Source organism: Scyliorhinus canicula, chromosome 18 (genome assembly GCF_902713615.1).
Source record: "Scyliorhinus canicula chromosome 18, sScyCan1.1, whole genome shotgun sequence".
NCBI classification, from domain to species: Eukaryota; Metazoa; Chordata; class Chondrichthyes; order Carcharhiniformes; family Scyliorhinidae; genus Scyliorhinus; species Scyliorhinus canicula.
Genome location: NC_052163.1, coordinates 60,367,788 through 60,386,531, shown reverse-complemented (window position 1 = coordinate 60,386,531; position 18,744 = coordinate 60,367,788). Strand labels below are relative to the sequence as shown.

The window sequence follows — 18,744 nt, the reverse complement described above, 5'->3', positions numbered from 1 at the left end:
AAGAACACTGAAGGTAATAGATTATCTGCATTCTGCAGGCTGCCGCGTCCTTGAATTGTTCCCGATTACATCTGAGACATACTGCAGTTTAAAATGCAATTGTATTTTGATCAGGTCACTCCTAAAAAAAAACCTTAGCTTCTTGCATATTAAAGTTGTGTTTTTCAATTGCAAGATTTACCATCAAACTCACTTTTGAAGAATTGTACAACAGATAAAGATACTAAATTAAACATGCTGTTTTGTGTACATGGTCAGATGCACCTGGTTTTGTGCAAACTGGGGGTGGGATTAGGTCCACTCGTCCTATTTGTTGCCTTCCATCTATAGGCCTTCCATCTGCTGAACCACTCACTGAAACTTGGGGCAAAACTTGGGACAAAGGCGAAAAGAAGGCCACTGCCTAAGGCCCTGGGTGCCATAGTGCACCTAGGGGTTCGCGAACATTTGGGCTGTCTGTCTGACATGCAATGAGTGTTGCATTATGAGTGGAGGGAGGCAACTCAGAGTGTGATCTGCTGAATTGAAAGAAAGTGATCTGGTCTACACTACATGCAAAGGCAACTTTGAACAGTCAAATCATGTACATTTATAAATTTTCTGAATCAAATATATATGGGGGATGCCTTTCCATCTATAGAATATGTCACGGAAAAGGAAATTTGAGGGTGGAGTCTGACTGAAATTAGGCTCTGAAGTCCAATTTGCCAGAAATATTTGGTTTATCCTGTTGGATATAAAGCAGAATAATTAACAATTTGCTCAGAATAAGGGGCGAGGGGATTTGTAAGCGTAAAACTCTGCTGGGGGCCAGGAGGCAGCAGTATTAAATAACAAGAGGCAAAGCCTTTAGCTGCCATGGCGACGGCCTCCTGAGTGACAGGCAGCGAGGTGCTGCCATGGCGACTGCCCCCCTTCCCCTCCACCCTACCCCCGACTGACAGCCGCACGGCGTTTGCCATGGCGACGGCCATCTGAGTGACAGCCCCAACTCCTGGCCCGGCCCGGCCAGCCAAGGCGCTTAGACACCGGGGTGGATTCAGGTGAGACAGAGAGAAACTCCCTCGGCCACTGTGAGCGGGGGGGCGGGGAGAGAGGAAGCAGAGTCTGATCCGGGCCCCTGCCTCCCCCCGTCCGCACTTCTCGTCCTTTGTTTCCAAACACCCGCGAGGCCTAGTTGGCGGCCTACGCAGCCTGGGACTCGAGTGAGTGAGTCAGCGAGCCTGTGCGGCCTAGCGCGAGGAGGTGAAAGGAGCCAGGGCCCGGTCGTAGGCTTTTGCGGAGAGGGTCTTGGTTTAACATCTATATGTAGAGAGAGAGTGAGTGAGGACGTTTTGAGGGAGGTGATGACGGGCGGCACTTCCTTGTTTGGATCAAACCCCCATGTGGACCTGGCCATTTATTTTGAAAACTGGGCACACGGAGTGCTGCCCCCGGCGCGTCATCCACTCCCCATTCTAGGCCGCTGCCGGGTTATTGTTGTTCAATAAAGCCACCCTCAACCTTTAGCTTTCATTGATGAGCCTTGTGGAGGTAATTTTTCGATTTTAAGATCTCCGGCTGTCTTTTTTGCACTTTAGAGTTTTAAAGGCGTCTTATCCAACATCGAGCTCTAAGTGGACTACTGTTCACCATAAACTCTTTTGTTCCAGGTCCTTGTCTCTCCACCCCCTCCTCCCTTTCATACTATATTAGACTGGTTACTGCGGTGACTTGTGCATTTTTACCATAATACTAGCTTTTAATGACAATTCCACGCAACGTGATGATCCCTTTGAAAGCATCAACGTTGTAAAAAAAAAATCCGACTCTGATTCCTGTACTACTGCAGCAACCAGCTGTTAATGAAAAGTTTTGTCTGCTACGATGGGATGAGATGCCTCTATATATTAACGCAAAAGAAGCAAAAAGGATTCAGCCACCCTCCTCCTACTCCCGTGTTTATAACTAAATTGCTTATTCACAAACTGTCACAGTATACTTTGGAGTGAAGTGGATTAGAAACTTTACCCTCGCTTACAAATGTGGCAAAGTATGTGAGCTAAAAAGCCTGCGAGGAATTGAATGCCTTTATTCTGATAATGTCATCGATGAATATTGTTTTGAACAATAAAAGTTTTAAAATTATACTTTGACCTCTATCTTATAATAGCCCTTTTTAAGGGGAAAACAACCCTCCATTGTCCAAGGTGAAACACATTGTGTTTAGAAGTGCCCCTTCTGCCCCCCCAATCTCGAGGTGCAGTTTTATTTCCTGCTCTGTGGCTGCACATGTACTTCATGTCTGCTGTGAGATCACGTGTGCTGCCTTGTTCCATCCACTTGGGATGCGGCTCTTCTGTGCGCTATGGTAATTAGTAGAAATGAATGAGACTGTGCATGCAGCACTAACTGAAGCGACCGTCTTTGTGTTTGATGAAGCTCCTCCTAAGAACAAAGGATAACGCCTTAGCAGTGTTCTTCTTTTACAGTCCTACTATTTAAATATTGGTAACCTTTGCATATATTGTATATATATGTGTACATCTATTCCAGATATTGGTTGCTAAACTTTGAGTCTTAACTGTCTTTTGATGTTCTGTCTTTGTCTGTTATGTTGGGGCTTCAGTGTTGGTGGGGGGCAATGTGGTGTGTGGCACCGATTTAATAAGAGCCCCATCCACTGTTGTTAGTGTAAAATGTTATTAATTGGGTACCAACTGCAGTTGGGACAGGGAGTTTTTCATTGACTTCATATTTCCAATACATGCATGTCTCTTTCCAAAATTAATGTAACTAGGTAGTTTTTATTTATGTTTTTAAAAAACATTTTTAAAACATTTTTTTGTTGTTTTGACAACTCATGATTTTTTTACAGATCTGTTGGAACCTAGCTCTGGACTCTTAGATGAAGTTATGGACACTCTTAGCATGCAGATGATTGTTCCTGCAAGGCACTTTATGATGAGGTTTCAAATAAGGGAATCAACAGTCAACAAATTCGTATTTGATAGAAGTTGCCGGTTCACATTTGTGTTTAAAAATAAAAATACTCGATGTATTTAATGTTTTAAATAATGCATATGAAGTCATAACCTCATGTATAAGCTTCTGTTTTGAGAAGAAAGGTGTACTAATGGAAGAAATTGGAAGGAAAATGTGAGAAAGGAATAAAACGGGTGTTGCATGTAATAAAAATGTGCAACTAGTTAATAATGGTACTTGGCTATACTGAGTGAGGTCAGCCCATCTTGGTCAACAAAAATCATTTCCCATTCTAAAGAGTTAACCAGCCTCACAACAATATATTCAATTTGGTCTCAATGCCATAGATGAGTGCTTTTCTTTCAAAGAAAGCAGTAGGCTGATTCAGTTTCTTCCCAACTAAATACTTTGTGTATGCCCTCCTGTATTTGAGTATGTAAAGGAAGCCAGTAATCGGGTAATGCTGCATTGTCAAAGCTGCCACTATTCTTCACAGGCTGTCATTTTTTCAAAATTCAGGCAGATGTTAAATAATATCATGATTCTTTTCAAAGCAGTGGGAAATTCTCCCAAGGTCCTGGCTCTCCAGGACCAATTCGCTCCATTAACACCATGAAAATAGATGAACTTGACTTTGACGTGTGGGATTCTGCTACACACTAAATAGCCTACTTAATCTATTGACCCAATAACGGGATCTTCAATTATGTATAAGAATGTTACTGAACATGTTCTAAGATATTCTGTCAGAACATCTATTGATGTAAGAGACTACATAACTTTTGTGAAATGGTTTTTTCTAATTTTATACACAAAGATAGTGTTGATTTATTACTAATTGATACTATAAATAGTTATATACTTTTTTTCTTTGTCCCCCAAGAGCAGAGTGACGTAGAAAAGGTCCTGTGATGGAGTCGGGACAGGGCCAGGCTGATGGCTTACAAAACAGAACAGATGACATAATTAATTTCAGCATCCCTGTGGATTATTCTGTTGATTGTTCAAGAAATGAAAGAGAGGAGCTCAGGCAATGACCCTTTAGAACTATTGCATAGTGGGACCATGGATATGCAATACAATTGTATACTAAAAACACAGCTGATGATTTGGAGACCAAACCCTGGGTCTACTGTACCTCAGACTGACAAAGTACACCTTGGATGATGCCATCTCAAGTACCACAGTCACCGTCTCTTATGTCAATCGGCCTCACCTGTTCTCTTCCAACGGATATTGCAGCATTCCTGCATGAGCAGCCATTGGCATCGCTCTTTATTCCATCTGTTTGTGTACAGTCGCAGCAGATGTGCCAGCCTCATTAGATTCATGCATACCTACCAATTTTGTTGACTCATCATTTGAGAGCTCTGTGTTGGCACAGCCTGGTGATCTGGAATCCATAGAAGAGGCCTGAAAATGGAATAGACTGTAGTCTTAAGAACCAGCACCGATTCAAAACATTGGACTTAGATTTACATTAGCTGCTCTGCAGACCTTGAAACCTGAATCCTTTAATAGTCCACTCGAACAGACGTTAAATACTGTGAGGAAACCTTGTACGAACAGTCTAGTGTTTCTTCTGATTTGGAAGCGCATGACTCTGTATGCCAGTTTTTCTGAAGAAGTACATCAGGAAAATGATTGGCTTGATCCTGTAAGTCCTGCTGAAACTGAACAAGACTCCAAACTGCTTGTAATAGAACTAACTGGATCTCCGACACCAGAGAACACTCCAAAAAACAAAGAGCAGTGTGACAGTGGAAATCAGCTGGGTAGGGCGGACCTCTTTGAAACACAGAATGGCTTCGCTGGTGTTAAAAGCTTGAGTCACCAGTATGATGAGAGAGAGCTTCAGCCTATCTGTGACTTGAATCGAAACTGCAAAGACCAGGCAACAATGACAATAAAAGTAGAAAATGTCATTGAATGTTCAGAACTCACAGTACCCGCTGAATCCGAAGAAAGGTCGAGTGAGGATGCATTTGATAAAACATATCCAAAAGATTTAATAGAAGGGGAGCATAATGTTTCACCAGTTTGTGAAGGAAGTGGAGTATCTTCAAATTCAGTACAACCATTGCAAAGTTTAATAAGCCCAGATGGTTGCCAGAGAGCATATACGGGAAAATGTCGGGACCAATGGTGTTATCAACTTGCAGCGATGCACCCAATGCATGTAATGTGTTGCAAAATTCAGATAAAGCGAGACTTGCTACAAGTAACATTACAGTCCTTCAACATGTGCAAGAAAATTATATCTTATCACAGCAGGGTATGAAAGCTGCAGAATGGCCATGTGACCAAGAAGTGGCTTTAAACGTCTGACCTAAGTGACACCCAAAGTAACAGCCCAGTTCAATTTGAATATAGCTCACCAGATAGTGTGACTTCTGCATGCAGTACAGATCTGACACCAAATCTTGAAATAACTAAACAACTTCTAAGTAATGATGATAGCTGTATGGAAGCTCAAAACCAAATTTCTAGTAATGATGCAAATGATACCCTCTCTGCAGCCAAATTGGATTTGAAGGAGATCCCTGAATCAGTGCACATAATTGACAATGTGTGTGAGAACAGCAGAAATTCAGCTTCATTTAGCGAACAAATATCTCCTTCCTTGCAGAAGCCATCAGCTTCAGAAAGTAGCCATCCCAGGATAAAGCCTTGCTCTCTTGAATTGCACAAACTAAATGTTCTTGAAGCAGAGGGGAAGTGTGACATTCGAGGATATGTATTAGACTTGAAAAAAAATAATGTTGCATCGATGTCGTGCAGCATTTCTATGAGTCTCTCTTTAGCTAAGTCTGGAAAAAACATTGATCCAGGAGAGGAGGGAGACCCTGATACGAACTCTGAAGGGGAAAGTGGTCGGAGCTCCAGCAGTGACAATGTGTGCGAAGCCCAAGCTGCTCAGGCAGTACCACAAATTCCTAACCGAAGGAAGCAGACCTTGGTGGCCAAGTCCGAGGACAATGATGTAGTCTACATCTCTGATGAGGAGAGTGATAGCTGTTTGGTTTACAGAAGCTGATCTACACCAGGATCAGGCTCAAACTCAGGATCTTAAGAATTGGAGGACGGCAAGGTCAACAACATGTGAATCAGAAGAAATGTTCAGATCAATCTCTCCAAAATGACGGTAGTGCTGAACCCAAATATTTTGAAAGGAAGATTCTTCCGCCAAGACAAAGAGGAATGAAACTGGAGCAGATTGTGCAAAATATTGTAACTCAACCCAAGTCGAGAACGTCTAGCAGCCTCAGTGAGAGACTAAGAAGAAGCAGGGATGCAAAGACTCCTACCAGGTTTCAACCACCAAGAAGCAAATCATTCAGCTCCACTGCAGAACAGAAGTCCAGAGTGGTGCTGGACTCTCTCGCTGCAGCAGAGATTCCTCACAAAAAATGAAGTTTGAGTGTAAAATGCAAGAACAGAATGAGGCTAACCACGGAGAAGCAGGCACAATAGCTGTGGAGAAACTGAACAAAAATAAATCTACCTCAATTCCAGGCACTTGCCAGGAACATGCAAAAAAAACTGAGCACTTCTCTTTCCCCCTGCCACGTCTTTGTGCAGTGCCTCTTCATCTTCAAAGCAGTTGACAGATATTTCCTGGAAGGGACATACTTCGGGCAGTAAACAAGAGTTTGGTAAAGCTGACCTCAAATGTTAAACAGGAGCAGGAGGAAATCAGCTGGCAAGCAGTAGGAATGCCAGGCAGCCAAGACTGCATATCGCCCCGTCAACAATCTTCGCAGCAGAGGACAAGGGGCACAGCAAGGAAAAGAATACGCAAACCGGCAGGTAAAAAGCGACAGACACGGCGGGGATTACCTTCGACATTCTTTGCTCCTGATGAACCTGAGATCAAGCTCAGAGCATTGAACTCTTAGACTGAGGACGACGTGATAGATATGATAGTTTTTCACCTTACATTAGGATAGAGACAAAGGGTTATTCCATGTTGCACAGTAATAAACTACGCCGAGGAGGATAGTAACAATCTTAAACAAAAAAAACATTCCAGCAGCAGTCGCATGGTGCAGTTCCAAAGTCCTCTTGCTTGACATTGGGTCCTACAATTAATGAGGCCTCTCAGAAAAGCTTTCTAGTCTGTTGTCTTTGTGGTCAGTCTGCACAATGCTATGGAGCAAGGTGATCTTTTTGGGCCGTCTATCCTGGAGGATATACACCTTTGAATAACCAAACTGCCCGGTCAAAAGATATCAAGATTGATCAAGCTGGTACAGTTGTCTCTAGCCCTAGTTGTAATTTCTATTAGGAATGCGGTAAATAAAACTCCAGGACAAAATCAGGAGTCTAGAACAAGGGAAGGGGCAACAACCCGTGGCCAGAAACGCAGAGGTTTGGACAGTGTTGAAGAGGCCATAAAGGTTCCGATAGTAAGAAGCCCAAGAGTGAGCTGTCTTTGGAAGAATGGTACCAGCCTCCATTAGTCCCAATGGACGTTAATGAATACTGGATGCATGAAGACTGTGTGACTTGGTGTGCTGGTGTATTTCTTGTAAGAGGGAAGCTGTATGGTTTGCTGGAGGCTATCAGTATCGCACGGGAGACGGTAAGTAAAATGAGGAATTTTAGCGTATTGTACAGGTCCTGAACGTGTAAACCGTATAAATCTTTTTGATCTTTAGTGAGAGTGAATGAATGGCAGGCACTGTCTTTAGACCAATATTCTGTGGAAATTTATTACATCTTCAGAATATTCAGAAATGATCAAGGAGTGGAAATTGTGATGACCATCTTTTATTTCATTGCAGTAAATCATTTCAACAGAGCAGGCAGAAATAAAAGCACTTTTTAAAAATTAGTTTTGGTTAAAGCATTCCAGACCTTAGAACCTTCTATGGACATTTTCTAATCGTGTTGTATCAGAAGTTTGAAGGAGGTGTGCTAGAGGGGTCCAGTAAACTACTTGATGTGTTTGCAATTCCAGTAAGAAAGCTTAGGAGAGGCAAGGGAGGTGAGCCTTTTCCAGTGGATAAAATATAAGTTAATTTGTACACCCAAGATTGACTAACCCGCCGTTAAACAACACTGGTACTTAAATGAGAATTAGGGGAACCATGGTTTCTGTCTGGGGCAGAGAAACTTCCTATTTGAAATCGGCTTTTCCCTTTCTAATGAAGCAAATGCAAAGAGATTGCAGCTGCATGTTCCCAGTTGCACACAGCCTGATCCCTGGCTGCAAATTCTATACGACAGGCATTATAAGGTTATTTAACAGCTCTGATTCATTTTGTTGCTGATTTGAATGTCTAAGTCCTCGCTAACTCACTGCATTACCCAGTCGTCCTCTATTTGTTTCCTTCGATGTTGTCTCTCATACTGCCCAGCTGATACCAGCCATCTTGCTGAAAGGAAATACACATGAGTAGGCCAGCTGATTCTTACTTCCGCACTCTTGCCCATTGCCCCATGACACATCTAAACATTGTCAAATTTGTGTCTTCCTGTTTCAATCTACTGCTGTTGACTGTGTCAGAAACTTAAAATATCAATTTAAAATGGGTACATTTATTTATGAAAGTCTTGAGTTGGATAGTGCTTGGAGCTCCAAGAGAACGTAAAGCTGAATGCTCATTAAAGACCAGATAATTGCCCAGGAGGTGCAGATGGACTTGGCATTTTTGGAGGTGGACGTTGCATCACATTGCACAGTGCAACCTCTAATTTACTTAATAGAGTGAGACCATTTTATTAAATGTTTTTAAGAATTTGTTAGAATAGTTCCTGGTTTGTTGTAAATTTGATTATAATTAATACAGGAGCTCAACCTCTGATGCAAAGACACTCAGCAGCACGGTGGGCCAGTGGTTAGTACTGGTGCCTCACAGTGCTAGAGATCTGGGTTCGATTGTGGCCTCGGGTCACTGTCTATGTGGAATTTGCATGTTCTCCCCATGTCTGTGTGGGTTTCTCGAGATGCTACGGTTTCCTCCCACAGTCCAAAAGCCTGCTTGTTAAATGGATGGGCCATGATCAATGCGTGGGGTTATGAGAATAGGGTGGTGGAATTGGGGCCCAGGTAGAATGCTCTCTTGGAGTGTTGGTGCAGGATCAATGAGCCGAAGAGCCACCTCCTGCACTGTAGGGATTTGGTGGATTCTCTGATAGACCGTAGCAGTCCTGCAAGGTTGTGGTAATGAATTTTGACTGTTCACACCTGTGCGTTTATAATTAAACACAACCGCCAGATTTAATCTCCAATATGGAATTACTGGAGTACATTTTCAGCTGTCCGGGGGTCAAGTTAGCTTCATTTTGTAATATTTGCATTATTGATCAGTTAACATAAGAATCATGTGACTCTCACCTACCCTTTCATGTTGGATGGTTGAAACTTCCTATTTATCATTCTGAGAACTTGAATTTTGTATACGTAAGAAAGAATTGATTTGTCTGTGGCCCTTGTATGAAGCGGGTAGTGCATCAAGCTTCTGATTGCTTACTCACCTGGGGCAGTAACTAAATGTATTTTATGCCTGCAGCTTTAACATGCTTTCCAACATCTGTTTCTCTTGTCTCATTCCTTTGATATTCCTGTTGTTATTTCAGGATGTGCTCTTAATGTTTTTTCTTCAGTATGTGGTTTTTGTATCTTCAGTCTTCCCTTGGAGAATAGCGGGAGGATTCTCGGGCTAATTGACAGTTGTAGTCCACCATATGAATATTCCTGTCATGGTCATCACCAGACCAATGAATGGTTAGTGCATCTGAAATGGTGAGATCGCTTGCAGGGGGAACTCTCCTGCTGGACATGATATCCCACTGAATACCCTGAAACTAGAATTCAGAGCCAGGAACTGGTAGAGTTCAGAATTCAGAGCCCAAAAACCCTATCTGGGCTGAGGATAAAAACCTGTACCTTCTGACTCTGAGGTGGGAGTGCTCCCACTACGTCGAAGATTTGTCCTATTATGCGATGTGTCTTATCCTAGTCATCTCCGTTTTTGACTTGCTCGCTGCACATTTCACACTATTATTCTCTGCTTCCTCCTTTTTGATATTTTCAGTTTCTCCCTGCATGTGTTTAGAATCATTTGCTTTTCAGCTCCTCTGAAACCCTTGGCTGCAAGTTAAGCTATTCGCTTTCTCAGTTGAGCCTCCTTTACAGTTTGCAAGTTTACGATGGTGATTTTTACTGTGCTCTAATGCCTTATTAATACTGTGCTCCAATGCCTTATGATGCAATACACTCTGTCCAGGGAAAATACTCTGTTGTATTCCACTTGTTGAGAATGAAGTATGTTTGGTTCATCTCCATCTAAATGCATTGTAATTAACCATTTTAAATCACAATTTAACATGAACGTGCATCATTAAAGTTATCTTGACAATGGGAATATGTTGCACGCTTGGATGATTTTGTTTTTAAATTTAAAATATCCAATTCCTATTATTCCAATTAAGGGACAATTTAATGTGGCCAATCCATCTACCCTGCACATCTTTGGGTTGTGGGGGTGAGACCCACGCAGACACGGGGAGAATGTGCAAACTGCACACAGACAGTGACCCGGATCGAACCCGGGTCCTTGGCGCTGTGAGGCAGCAGTGCTACTTCTGTGCCCCCGTGCCGCCCCTATCGTTTTGGTGATTTTAGCAAAATGGCCTCTTCGCAAGCTCTGACACTGGCATGTAAGTTTCACTTTTATTTCAGTCAAAATATATTGTAGTATCAACTTTATAGATTTTCCTTAAGCCCTTATGAAGAGCCTTGGAATGTTTTTTTTTACTGTGTTCAGGGTACAACATACATGCAAGTTTAGTTTACTACTATTTACGATATGTGGCTAATAATTCTCATGTAGCTGTAACTTGAAGAGTAAAAACCGGTTGAGATCAAAGGGAGCACAGCCTAGGTCCTATAGCAGAGGAAACATTTTAGCCCCTCCTTTTTCCTACTAGTTTCTACTCTGACCTCTATTTGACCTAAAAGCAGTGACACCTTGCTGAGGCAGGCTCTATGGTCAATGGCAGCACCTAGTGTCCCAAATGGTGCTAATTCTGCCCATGTGAACTTTGCGAATGAGTCAGCAGGCTATTGAAATTTGTAGGACTTCATGTCTATTTGATCCACTTCACCCAAGAGCTACACAACTGCTTTCCAGTTGGAAACATGGCAGCCTTTGACATTTTTTTTCTTCCCACTCTGACTCTTTAAAGTATGAACGGTGGTATGTCTGCTACACTATCTAATCTGATATCAGTTAACACAGCACAGACAAAGGAGCGACCCTGGATCTTCCTTGATCGATATGGCTCGGTTCTACTTGGTGAATCTTCAGGGATGGATGACTTGGATCTTGCGACTGAGTAGCATGGAGGTACCAAAGAAGTATATAGTGTTTAATATATTCATAGAATCCCTACAGTGCAGAAGGAGGCCATTTAGCCCATCGAGTCTACACCGACCCACTGAAAGAGCACCTTACCTAGGCCCCATTCCCTCCATCCCACCTAACCGTTGGAACACTAAGGGCCAATTTAGCGTGGTCAATCCACCTAACCTGCGCATCGTTGGACTGTGGGAGGAAACAGGAGCACCTGGAGGTAACCCACGTAGGCACGGGAAGAAAGTGAAAACTCCACAAAGACAATATTGAGCCATTGGTGCACCTCGTACGTAGTATACTCCGCCCATGGAGAATCATCAATCTGCAGGATGTTCCGTTAAAAAAAAACACTATCTTGACTTGTTTCTCCCAACCAAAACAAGTATCTGTCTCAACTTTGTTATTTATCCTTGGCCAATTCCTTTCCATATTTTAATATCCCCATCACTCCAACAACCAGGAGCTGGTGCAACTCTGTAAGATGCGATTGCTGCCTTCTAAAACCACAATCCCACTCCTAACTAGATAATCAGCAATTGTTTTATTCCCTAAGGTGCTAATCAGTGTTATCTGCTTTAGATGCTGGTTCATTCCATATATCCTTACTCTGGAATGGAAAAAAATAATTCTCCTCATCTTGAATATTAGTTGAGGCTGGTTAATCTTGTATCATGCCGAAGTTAATAGCCTGCTTTACATCTACATTAACTGTTCCTCTGAACATTTTAAAGATTTGGATTATATATCTTTTAGTTTCAGTAACGATCAACAAATTCCGCAGTTACAATTACATAATCATTTTGATCCGTGAAAGTTTTTTTTGGTACCAAATGAGGTAAACCCAAGAAATGGATCTGACAACATTTTACTGTTCTTGTGGAAAGGAACCAGAACATAAAAATCTGCAGAGAAAACAAAAGCGCCCACCAGAGTGTGTTTAAACTGTGCATCTTTATCATACATAATTTTTATCTTATTTATCACAAAACAGTCATGACAGCCCAGCAAGGATGCCCGCTGAATGCAGAGCTACAAACCAGCACAGCATTAACTACTGCATTTGCAGCCTGACAGCTTGTTGTGGCAGGTCTTCAGTTGCCTCGTGTCCGTAGCTGCTTCCTGGACTTGCTGCTGTGTTTTAAAAAACAAACATACGGTTTATATTGAGCAACTTTGTAATAAACAGATTAGTCCTTTCAGAAGAAGACTGACTGAAGTAGCCTGGTGTTTTTTAACCTGCTGTTTAGGGCAAAAATTCAGTTTTCCTTTTAAAATTGGAAAATAAATCTGAAATCAAGATAACTTTGACGGCCAATGTGGCTCCACTCCATGGGGATTACCTTATTCCCATTTTTGTCTGCCCCAGCATAGCAAGTGCACACAGCCTGACGCCAGTTAATTATTGGGAGTGCAATTGATTTAAAAGAAAATTTAGCTACCTGAGACGGCCTTAACTTTACCCCGGACAGTAAGGGTTTAGTCTAAGATAATGGCTCCTTTATCTTTGACAAGATTTAAAGTAATTTTTTTTTTCACTTAGCATGTATGATTCGCCCTTTTGATTGGGGACTTGATCTGCTACAGACCTCTTGTCGAAATTATTTCAGTTAGTACCAGCCGTTTGTGATTTTCCTTTATTCTCTCCCTCTTGTGCGTGGCTTGCCCTCCTCTGGAGAATTCTGGCCTTTCTAGAGTGCATATTATCGACAATGTAACAAAAACCCATTGTTTTAAATGCTCTAGTTGAAGCTGCATTTTTACAAATTCTGTGTTGGACATCAAAACACAGTTATGATTCTGTGCTCTCAATTAATGTTGGCATCTACAGATAGAAATTTAAACGCCTTCAATCCTGACTTTTTTGACCAAAACATGCTCATTTCATTGCAGTGACGTCTTGTGTAAGTGATCTGAGTTTCTATGAAGTGATTAAGTATGCGTCATATGGTGGGAAGCGAAAGTCCTTGCTGAGCACTTTGCCTCTAGTTTTCAGACTAAACAAAATTCATGAGCATAAGCAGTCTTGAGTATCAGACCTGCTGCCACACTGCTGACTACTAGTTCCCACTTTCTTTCTTGGACCCATTCATCAGTCTTTTGTGAACTCTCTTCTTTGTTCTCCTCTGTTTATCTGAACTGATTTTTTTCCACATTCCGGCTTTTGCTGTTGTACGTTAGGCTCATTTTGTACAATCTGTATTTTTAATTGATCATTAAATCTCAAGCCTTTATTTAAATGTAAATCTAATTTTGTTTGATGTACAGTAATGGATGGGTGAGAAAGATTCTTTCCCAAGTCTTATTTAATTAACTCATTTGTCAATATGTGTGTGTGTGTATATGTGTCGCCATATTTATGTTTCTGTGCGCCATATTCTTGGCAGTCACATGTTCAAAGTAATTTGACAGGCAGTTTAGTTAAAGATAATACAGTACGTTACTGTCCCATTGGTAGAAAATGGAACTTGAAGAATTGTTTCATTTTTAATATTTAGTTTAAGATTTTGGATTAAGTTGCACTTCTAGGGAATGCAGCAGATCTTACTAATGCAGCTATCTTGCACTGCACCCCTGAACGTCAAATGCTTCATGCTGATACTCCTATGGAAGGGCTTTTCTAGTTTGCACATTTTCCTTGATGGAGAGACTGGCCCAGACCTTCTAATCTCTAGATCTTCGGAGAGCGGGCATATCCCCCAAGCTGTGCTAGTGGATCCCTCATAAGCCCCAATGCACTGACTCTGTGGCAATTGCCCTGGAAGTTTAAGCTCCAATGGGCAATTCCCCTCCTCCACAGAACCCTCTGAAAAAGCCTCTCAATCAAAGATGTCGGTTGTTTTCGACTTAGTTACCTGAATAATTATCTGGAGAATCTTGCGCGGAAAAATCCCTGGGTAATGAGTCAACTGATATCCCCAACACCTGACTGCCCCTTGCCCAAACCAGCCCTCACCTGACCTGTCCCGACCTCACCATCCTTACCTGCTCCTCGACTCCCTTACCCACTGACCTCTCAAAGCCTATCCCTTTTCCCGCCAACATCAGTCGAGTGAACCTTCTCTGAACTGCTTCCAACACGTTTATATAGTTTCTTAAATAATGAGTCCAAAACGGTATACCGCACTCTAGATTTGGTCTCACCAACACCCTGTACAACTTGAGAAAAGCATCCTTGCTTTTATATCTATTCCCCTTGCAGTAAACAAAGTCCCATTTATCTTCTAAGCACTTGCTGTACTGCATACTGACTTTTCTTGATTCAGGTTCAAGACAACCCAGGAGCCTCTGTGCCATCATGTTCTGCAATCTCTCTATTTAAATAGTATACTGCTTTTCTATTCTTACGAAAGTGAACAACAAGTTCATATTTCCCAAGTTATGCTGCTAATTTTTTGCCCATTCACTTAACTCATCTGAATCCCTTGCTGACTCCTGAGGTCCTCTTCATAACTCATATTACACACTCTTTTCAGCTGTGATATCTTTGATTGTGTGTAGGGTAGTCCACTTTTAAACCATTTGTGCACCACCCATATGCACATTCTTCCCTTAATTTTCAGTTTGAATAACAAGTGACCTCATGCTTGTTTTACAACCATTTAACACCCGTCTATCTCCTCTGGCATTTAAGGCTGTGATTAGGTTGGAGGGTGGTGGATATTGGACCAGGGTGTACAGACCATATTGTGTTCTCATTTTGGAGCCCCATTTTGCAGCCATAAATTTTGTGGTTTTGTATTTTCTTTAAAAGTTCTGATGTTTACATTTAAATTGGAAACTGTAGAAGTAAATTTTCTTCTTTTCTAGACAGATATATGAATGGGCGGGGAACAGAGGGAAGTAGATCATGGGAAAATAGGCGACAGGTTTTAGATAAAGGATCTGATCGGCGCAGACTGGGAGGGCCGAAGGGGCTGTTCCTGTGCTGTAATTTTCTTCTTTTGTTCTTAAATGTTTCACACTGTATTACACCTATGCTCCAGTGGGCCTAACTGTCCACTGCAAACTGAGTGTGGGGTGTGAAGAGAGTTAAGGAGGTTAATTACAATTCTCATGTGCCATTTCAACTGTAAAGAAGTTGTAAGATTTTATTACAACAATCTTTTTAAAAATATGAAGCAAGCAAATAATTTCACTTCTGACCTGGAGCCTGAAATTTATAAGCAGCTACAGCTTTGCAGTTGTTGATCTTGGAGTTTACGAGGAGCCACCACATCCTGGGTTTGCCTTTAAAACCAGCCTCCTCCGAGTGCTTGAGAAAATGGCACTAATGGAGCCAACCAGGTTTAGCTGGCCCACATACCAGTGCTCACAGATGCCGGAGTACCATTGACTAATCCCACACGGAGGTCAGCAATTCTAATAGTGAGAATTCCAGATCTCAGTAATTTGCAAGATTTATTTTTATTGTTGAGAAAAATTAACTGTTCTAAAATAACTTTAAGTAGAGACCTTATTTCTTTCTCTTCATCTTTGGCAGTCATCTGCTTGTTTATAGTAAAGACTTAAAAGAAAAGCTGCTTCATTTCTCGCTTCTAAACAAAGGGAATCTAATATACTCTGTGAGACAAGACTACGTTAAAAATCATCCTTCCTCAGTTAACCTAATAATGAACACTCCTAGAACAACTTAATATAAATTGGACTGTACTGAAAGAAGGAGCACAGTGGCATTGATTTGAACTTCAGCCAACAGTATAGCCTTGTACGGTAACCAGAAGCTCCATATGAGACCCATGTGCCCTGGCAACGTGTCTCTCACAACCCAATCAATTCCGTGCTTTTTGTCCTTCAACTCTGCTATTTGCTGATAGAACTGTTGAGAAAGGTTGTACCATTGGAGAATAGTGTCAGTTGTCTGCCAGTATCACCAGCCTGAGCTACGTGTAAATTAAGAAGATCATTGTATTACATTTTGAGACTCCATAGCCCTGAAATTAGATAAGTTCCAAAATGGATATTAAGATCTCAAGGTTTGATTGACCTCTCACCCAATGCTTTCAGTACAGGCAACATGTAAACATTGAGCTGCCTACTCATTTAAATGATTGCAGCGTGCAGTCAGAGCTAAGCACACTGCTGAATGGCTGCACACCTGAGCTGCAGGGCAGAAAAGTGTGAGATGCTAGCACAAGTTAAAGCCAGCCAACATTACTCAAAGGTTAAGGGGGGGGTGGGGGGGGGGGGGGGGGGGGGGTTGTTGGGTTACGGGTATAAGGGTGGATACGTGGGTTTGAGTAGGGTGATCATTGCTCGGCACAACATCGAGGGCCGAAGGGCCTGTTCTGTGCTGTACTGTTCTATGTTATATGTTCTATAACGTTTATAGCTTCACTTCACTCACACAAACTTGGCACTGCTGCATATCTTGCACTTGCATCTCACAGCTTGCACACAACGTCAGGTACTAAATCTACCTTTTGACCAACCTTTTGGCCATGTGCCCTAATATTTGTCTTGGTGTCAAAGTATGCTTTACAATAGGAAGGGCCTTGGGATGTTTTATTATCTAAATGAGCAAGTTGGTTTTTATGATGGCCACATCAATCAAACACGGCACCACACTTGCTGACATGCTCCTTGCAGGACAGGGTGGTGCATAACTAGAGGCAGAGTACCTAACTGGTCAGCTGCATGCACATAACTCTTACAGAAGCAACAGTACACACCATAACCAGGGCAGCACGGTAGCCTTGTGGATAGCACAATTGCTTCACAGCTCCAGGGTCCCAGGTTCGATTCCAGCTTGGGTCACTGTCTGTGTGGAGTCTGCACGTCCTCCCCGTGTGTGCGTGGGTTTCCTCTGGGTGCTCTGGTTTCCTCCCGCAGTCCAAAGATGTGCAGGTTAGATGGATTGGCCATGATAAATTGCCCTTAGTGTTGGATGGGGTTACTGGGTTATGGGGATACGGTGGAGGTGTTGACCTTGGGTAGGGTGCTCTTTCCAAGAGCCGGTGCAGACTCGATGGGCTGAATGGCCTCCTTCTGCATTGCAAATTCTATGATATCTATAACCATAAGACACAGGAGCAGAGTTAGGCCACTCGGCCCATCAAGTCTGCACCATCATTCAATAATGGCTGATATTTTTCTTATCCCCATTCTCCTGCCTTCTCCCCATAATTAACCCCTGATCCCATATTAATCAAGAACCCATCTATTTCTGTCTTAAAGACTCATTTATTTGACCTCCACAGCCTTCTGCAGCAAAGGGTTCCACAGAACAGATTCACCACTCTCTGGCTGAAGAAATTCTTCCTCTTCTCTGTTTTAAAGGATCGTCCCTTTAGTTTGAGGTTGTGCCCCCTGGTTCTAGGTTTTACCGTTTGTGGAAACATCCTTTCCACATCCACTCTATCTCGGCAAGTTTCAATAATGTCCCTCCCACATCCTTCTAAACTCCAGTACAGGCCCAGAGTCCTCAACCATTCCTCACATGGGAAGCTATTCATTCAAGGGATCAGTCTTGTGAGCCTATTCTGGATTCTTTCCAAGACCAGCACACCCTTCCTTAGGCCCCAAAACCGCTCACAATACTCCAAATGGGGTCTGACCAGAGCCTTGTGCAGCCTCAGAAGTACATCCCTGGTCTTGTATTTTAGCCCTCTCAACATGAATGGTTACATTGCATTTGCCTTCCTAACTGCCGACTGAACCTGCATGTTTTTAAAAAGATAATTTTTATTGAAATTTTTACAAAATATAAGCATCACAACAATATTAACAAAACAACCACGGTAACAACCCAAGAACAGCACCCACCCAACTTCAAAAGCAACTACAAACAAAAGAACACCCAAACAACGAAAGGGAAAGAGATAACACCCGCCACATCCCACAAACCCATGTACACAGTTCTCCCTCCCACCGAACACCCCCCCCCCCCCCCCCGGGTTGCTGCTGCTGCCGGCCTATTTCCCTACCGTTCCGCCAGGAAGTCCAGGAAAGGCTGCCACCGCCTAAAGAACCCTTGTACTGATCCCCTCAGGGCAAATTTCACCTTCTCCAATTTAATGAACCCCGCCATATCATTGATCCAGGCCTCCACACTTGGGGCCTCACATCCTTCCACTGGAGCAAGATCCTCCGCCGGGCTACTAGGGACGCAAAGGCCAGAACACTGGCCTCTTTCGCCTCCTGCACTCCCGGCTCCATTGCAACCCCAAAATTTGCGAGTCCCCAGCCTGGCTTGACCCTGGATCCCACCACCCTCGACACCGTCCTTGCTACCCCCTTTCAAAACTCCCCCAGCGCTGGGCACGCCCAAAACATATGGGCGTGGTTCGCTGGGCCCCCCGAGCACGAGCACACCTGTCCTCGCCCCCGAAAAACCTACTCATGCTCGTCCCCGTCATGTGGGCCCTATGCAACACCTTGAACTGTATGAGGCTAAGCCTCGCACAGGAAGAAGAGG

At 42.8% G+C, this 18,744-nt stretch overlaps 1 protein-coding gene across 2 annotated transcripts; it reads left to right on the top strand.

Moving 5' to 3' along the window:
• Positions 1-888: 888 nt before the first annotated feature.
• LOC119953107 lies at positions 889-6,775 on the top strand. Of its 2 annotated transcripts, none has more exons than XM_038776957.1 (2): positions 889-1,043; positions 3,853-6,775. In XM_038776957.1, exon 2 carries the CDS (start codon positions 4,562-4,564, stop codon positions 5,243-5,245), a length of 684 nt encoding a protein of 227 aa, XP_038632885.1. In that variant the 5' UTR covers positions 889-1,043; positions 3,853-4,561; the 3' UTR covers positions 5,246-6,775. The 2 variants fall into 2 exon arrangements, with proteins under 2 accessions (XP_038632885.1, XP_038632884.1); XM_038776956.1 differs by having other exon boundaries at positions 3,848-6,775.
• The last annotated feature ends 11,969 nt before the right edge of the window (positions 6,776-18,744 follow it).

What these genes read in the sequence shown, in the direction of transcription:
- LOC119953107 (XM_038776957.1), top strand. Translation starts at nt 4,562, where the DNA reads ATGACTCTGTATGCCAGTTTTTCTGAAGAAGTACATCAGGAAAATGAT.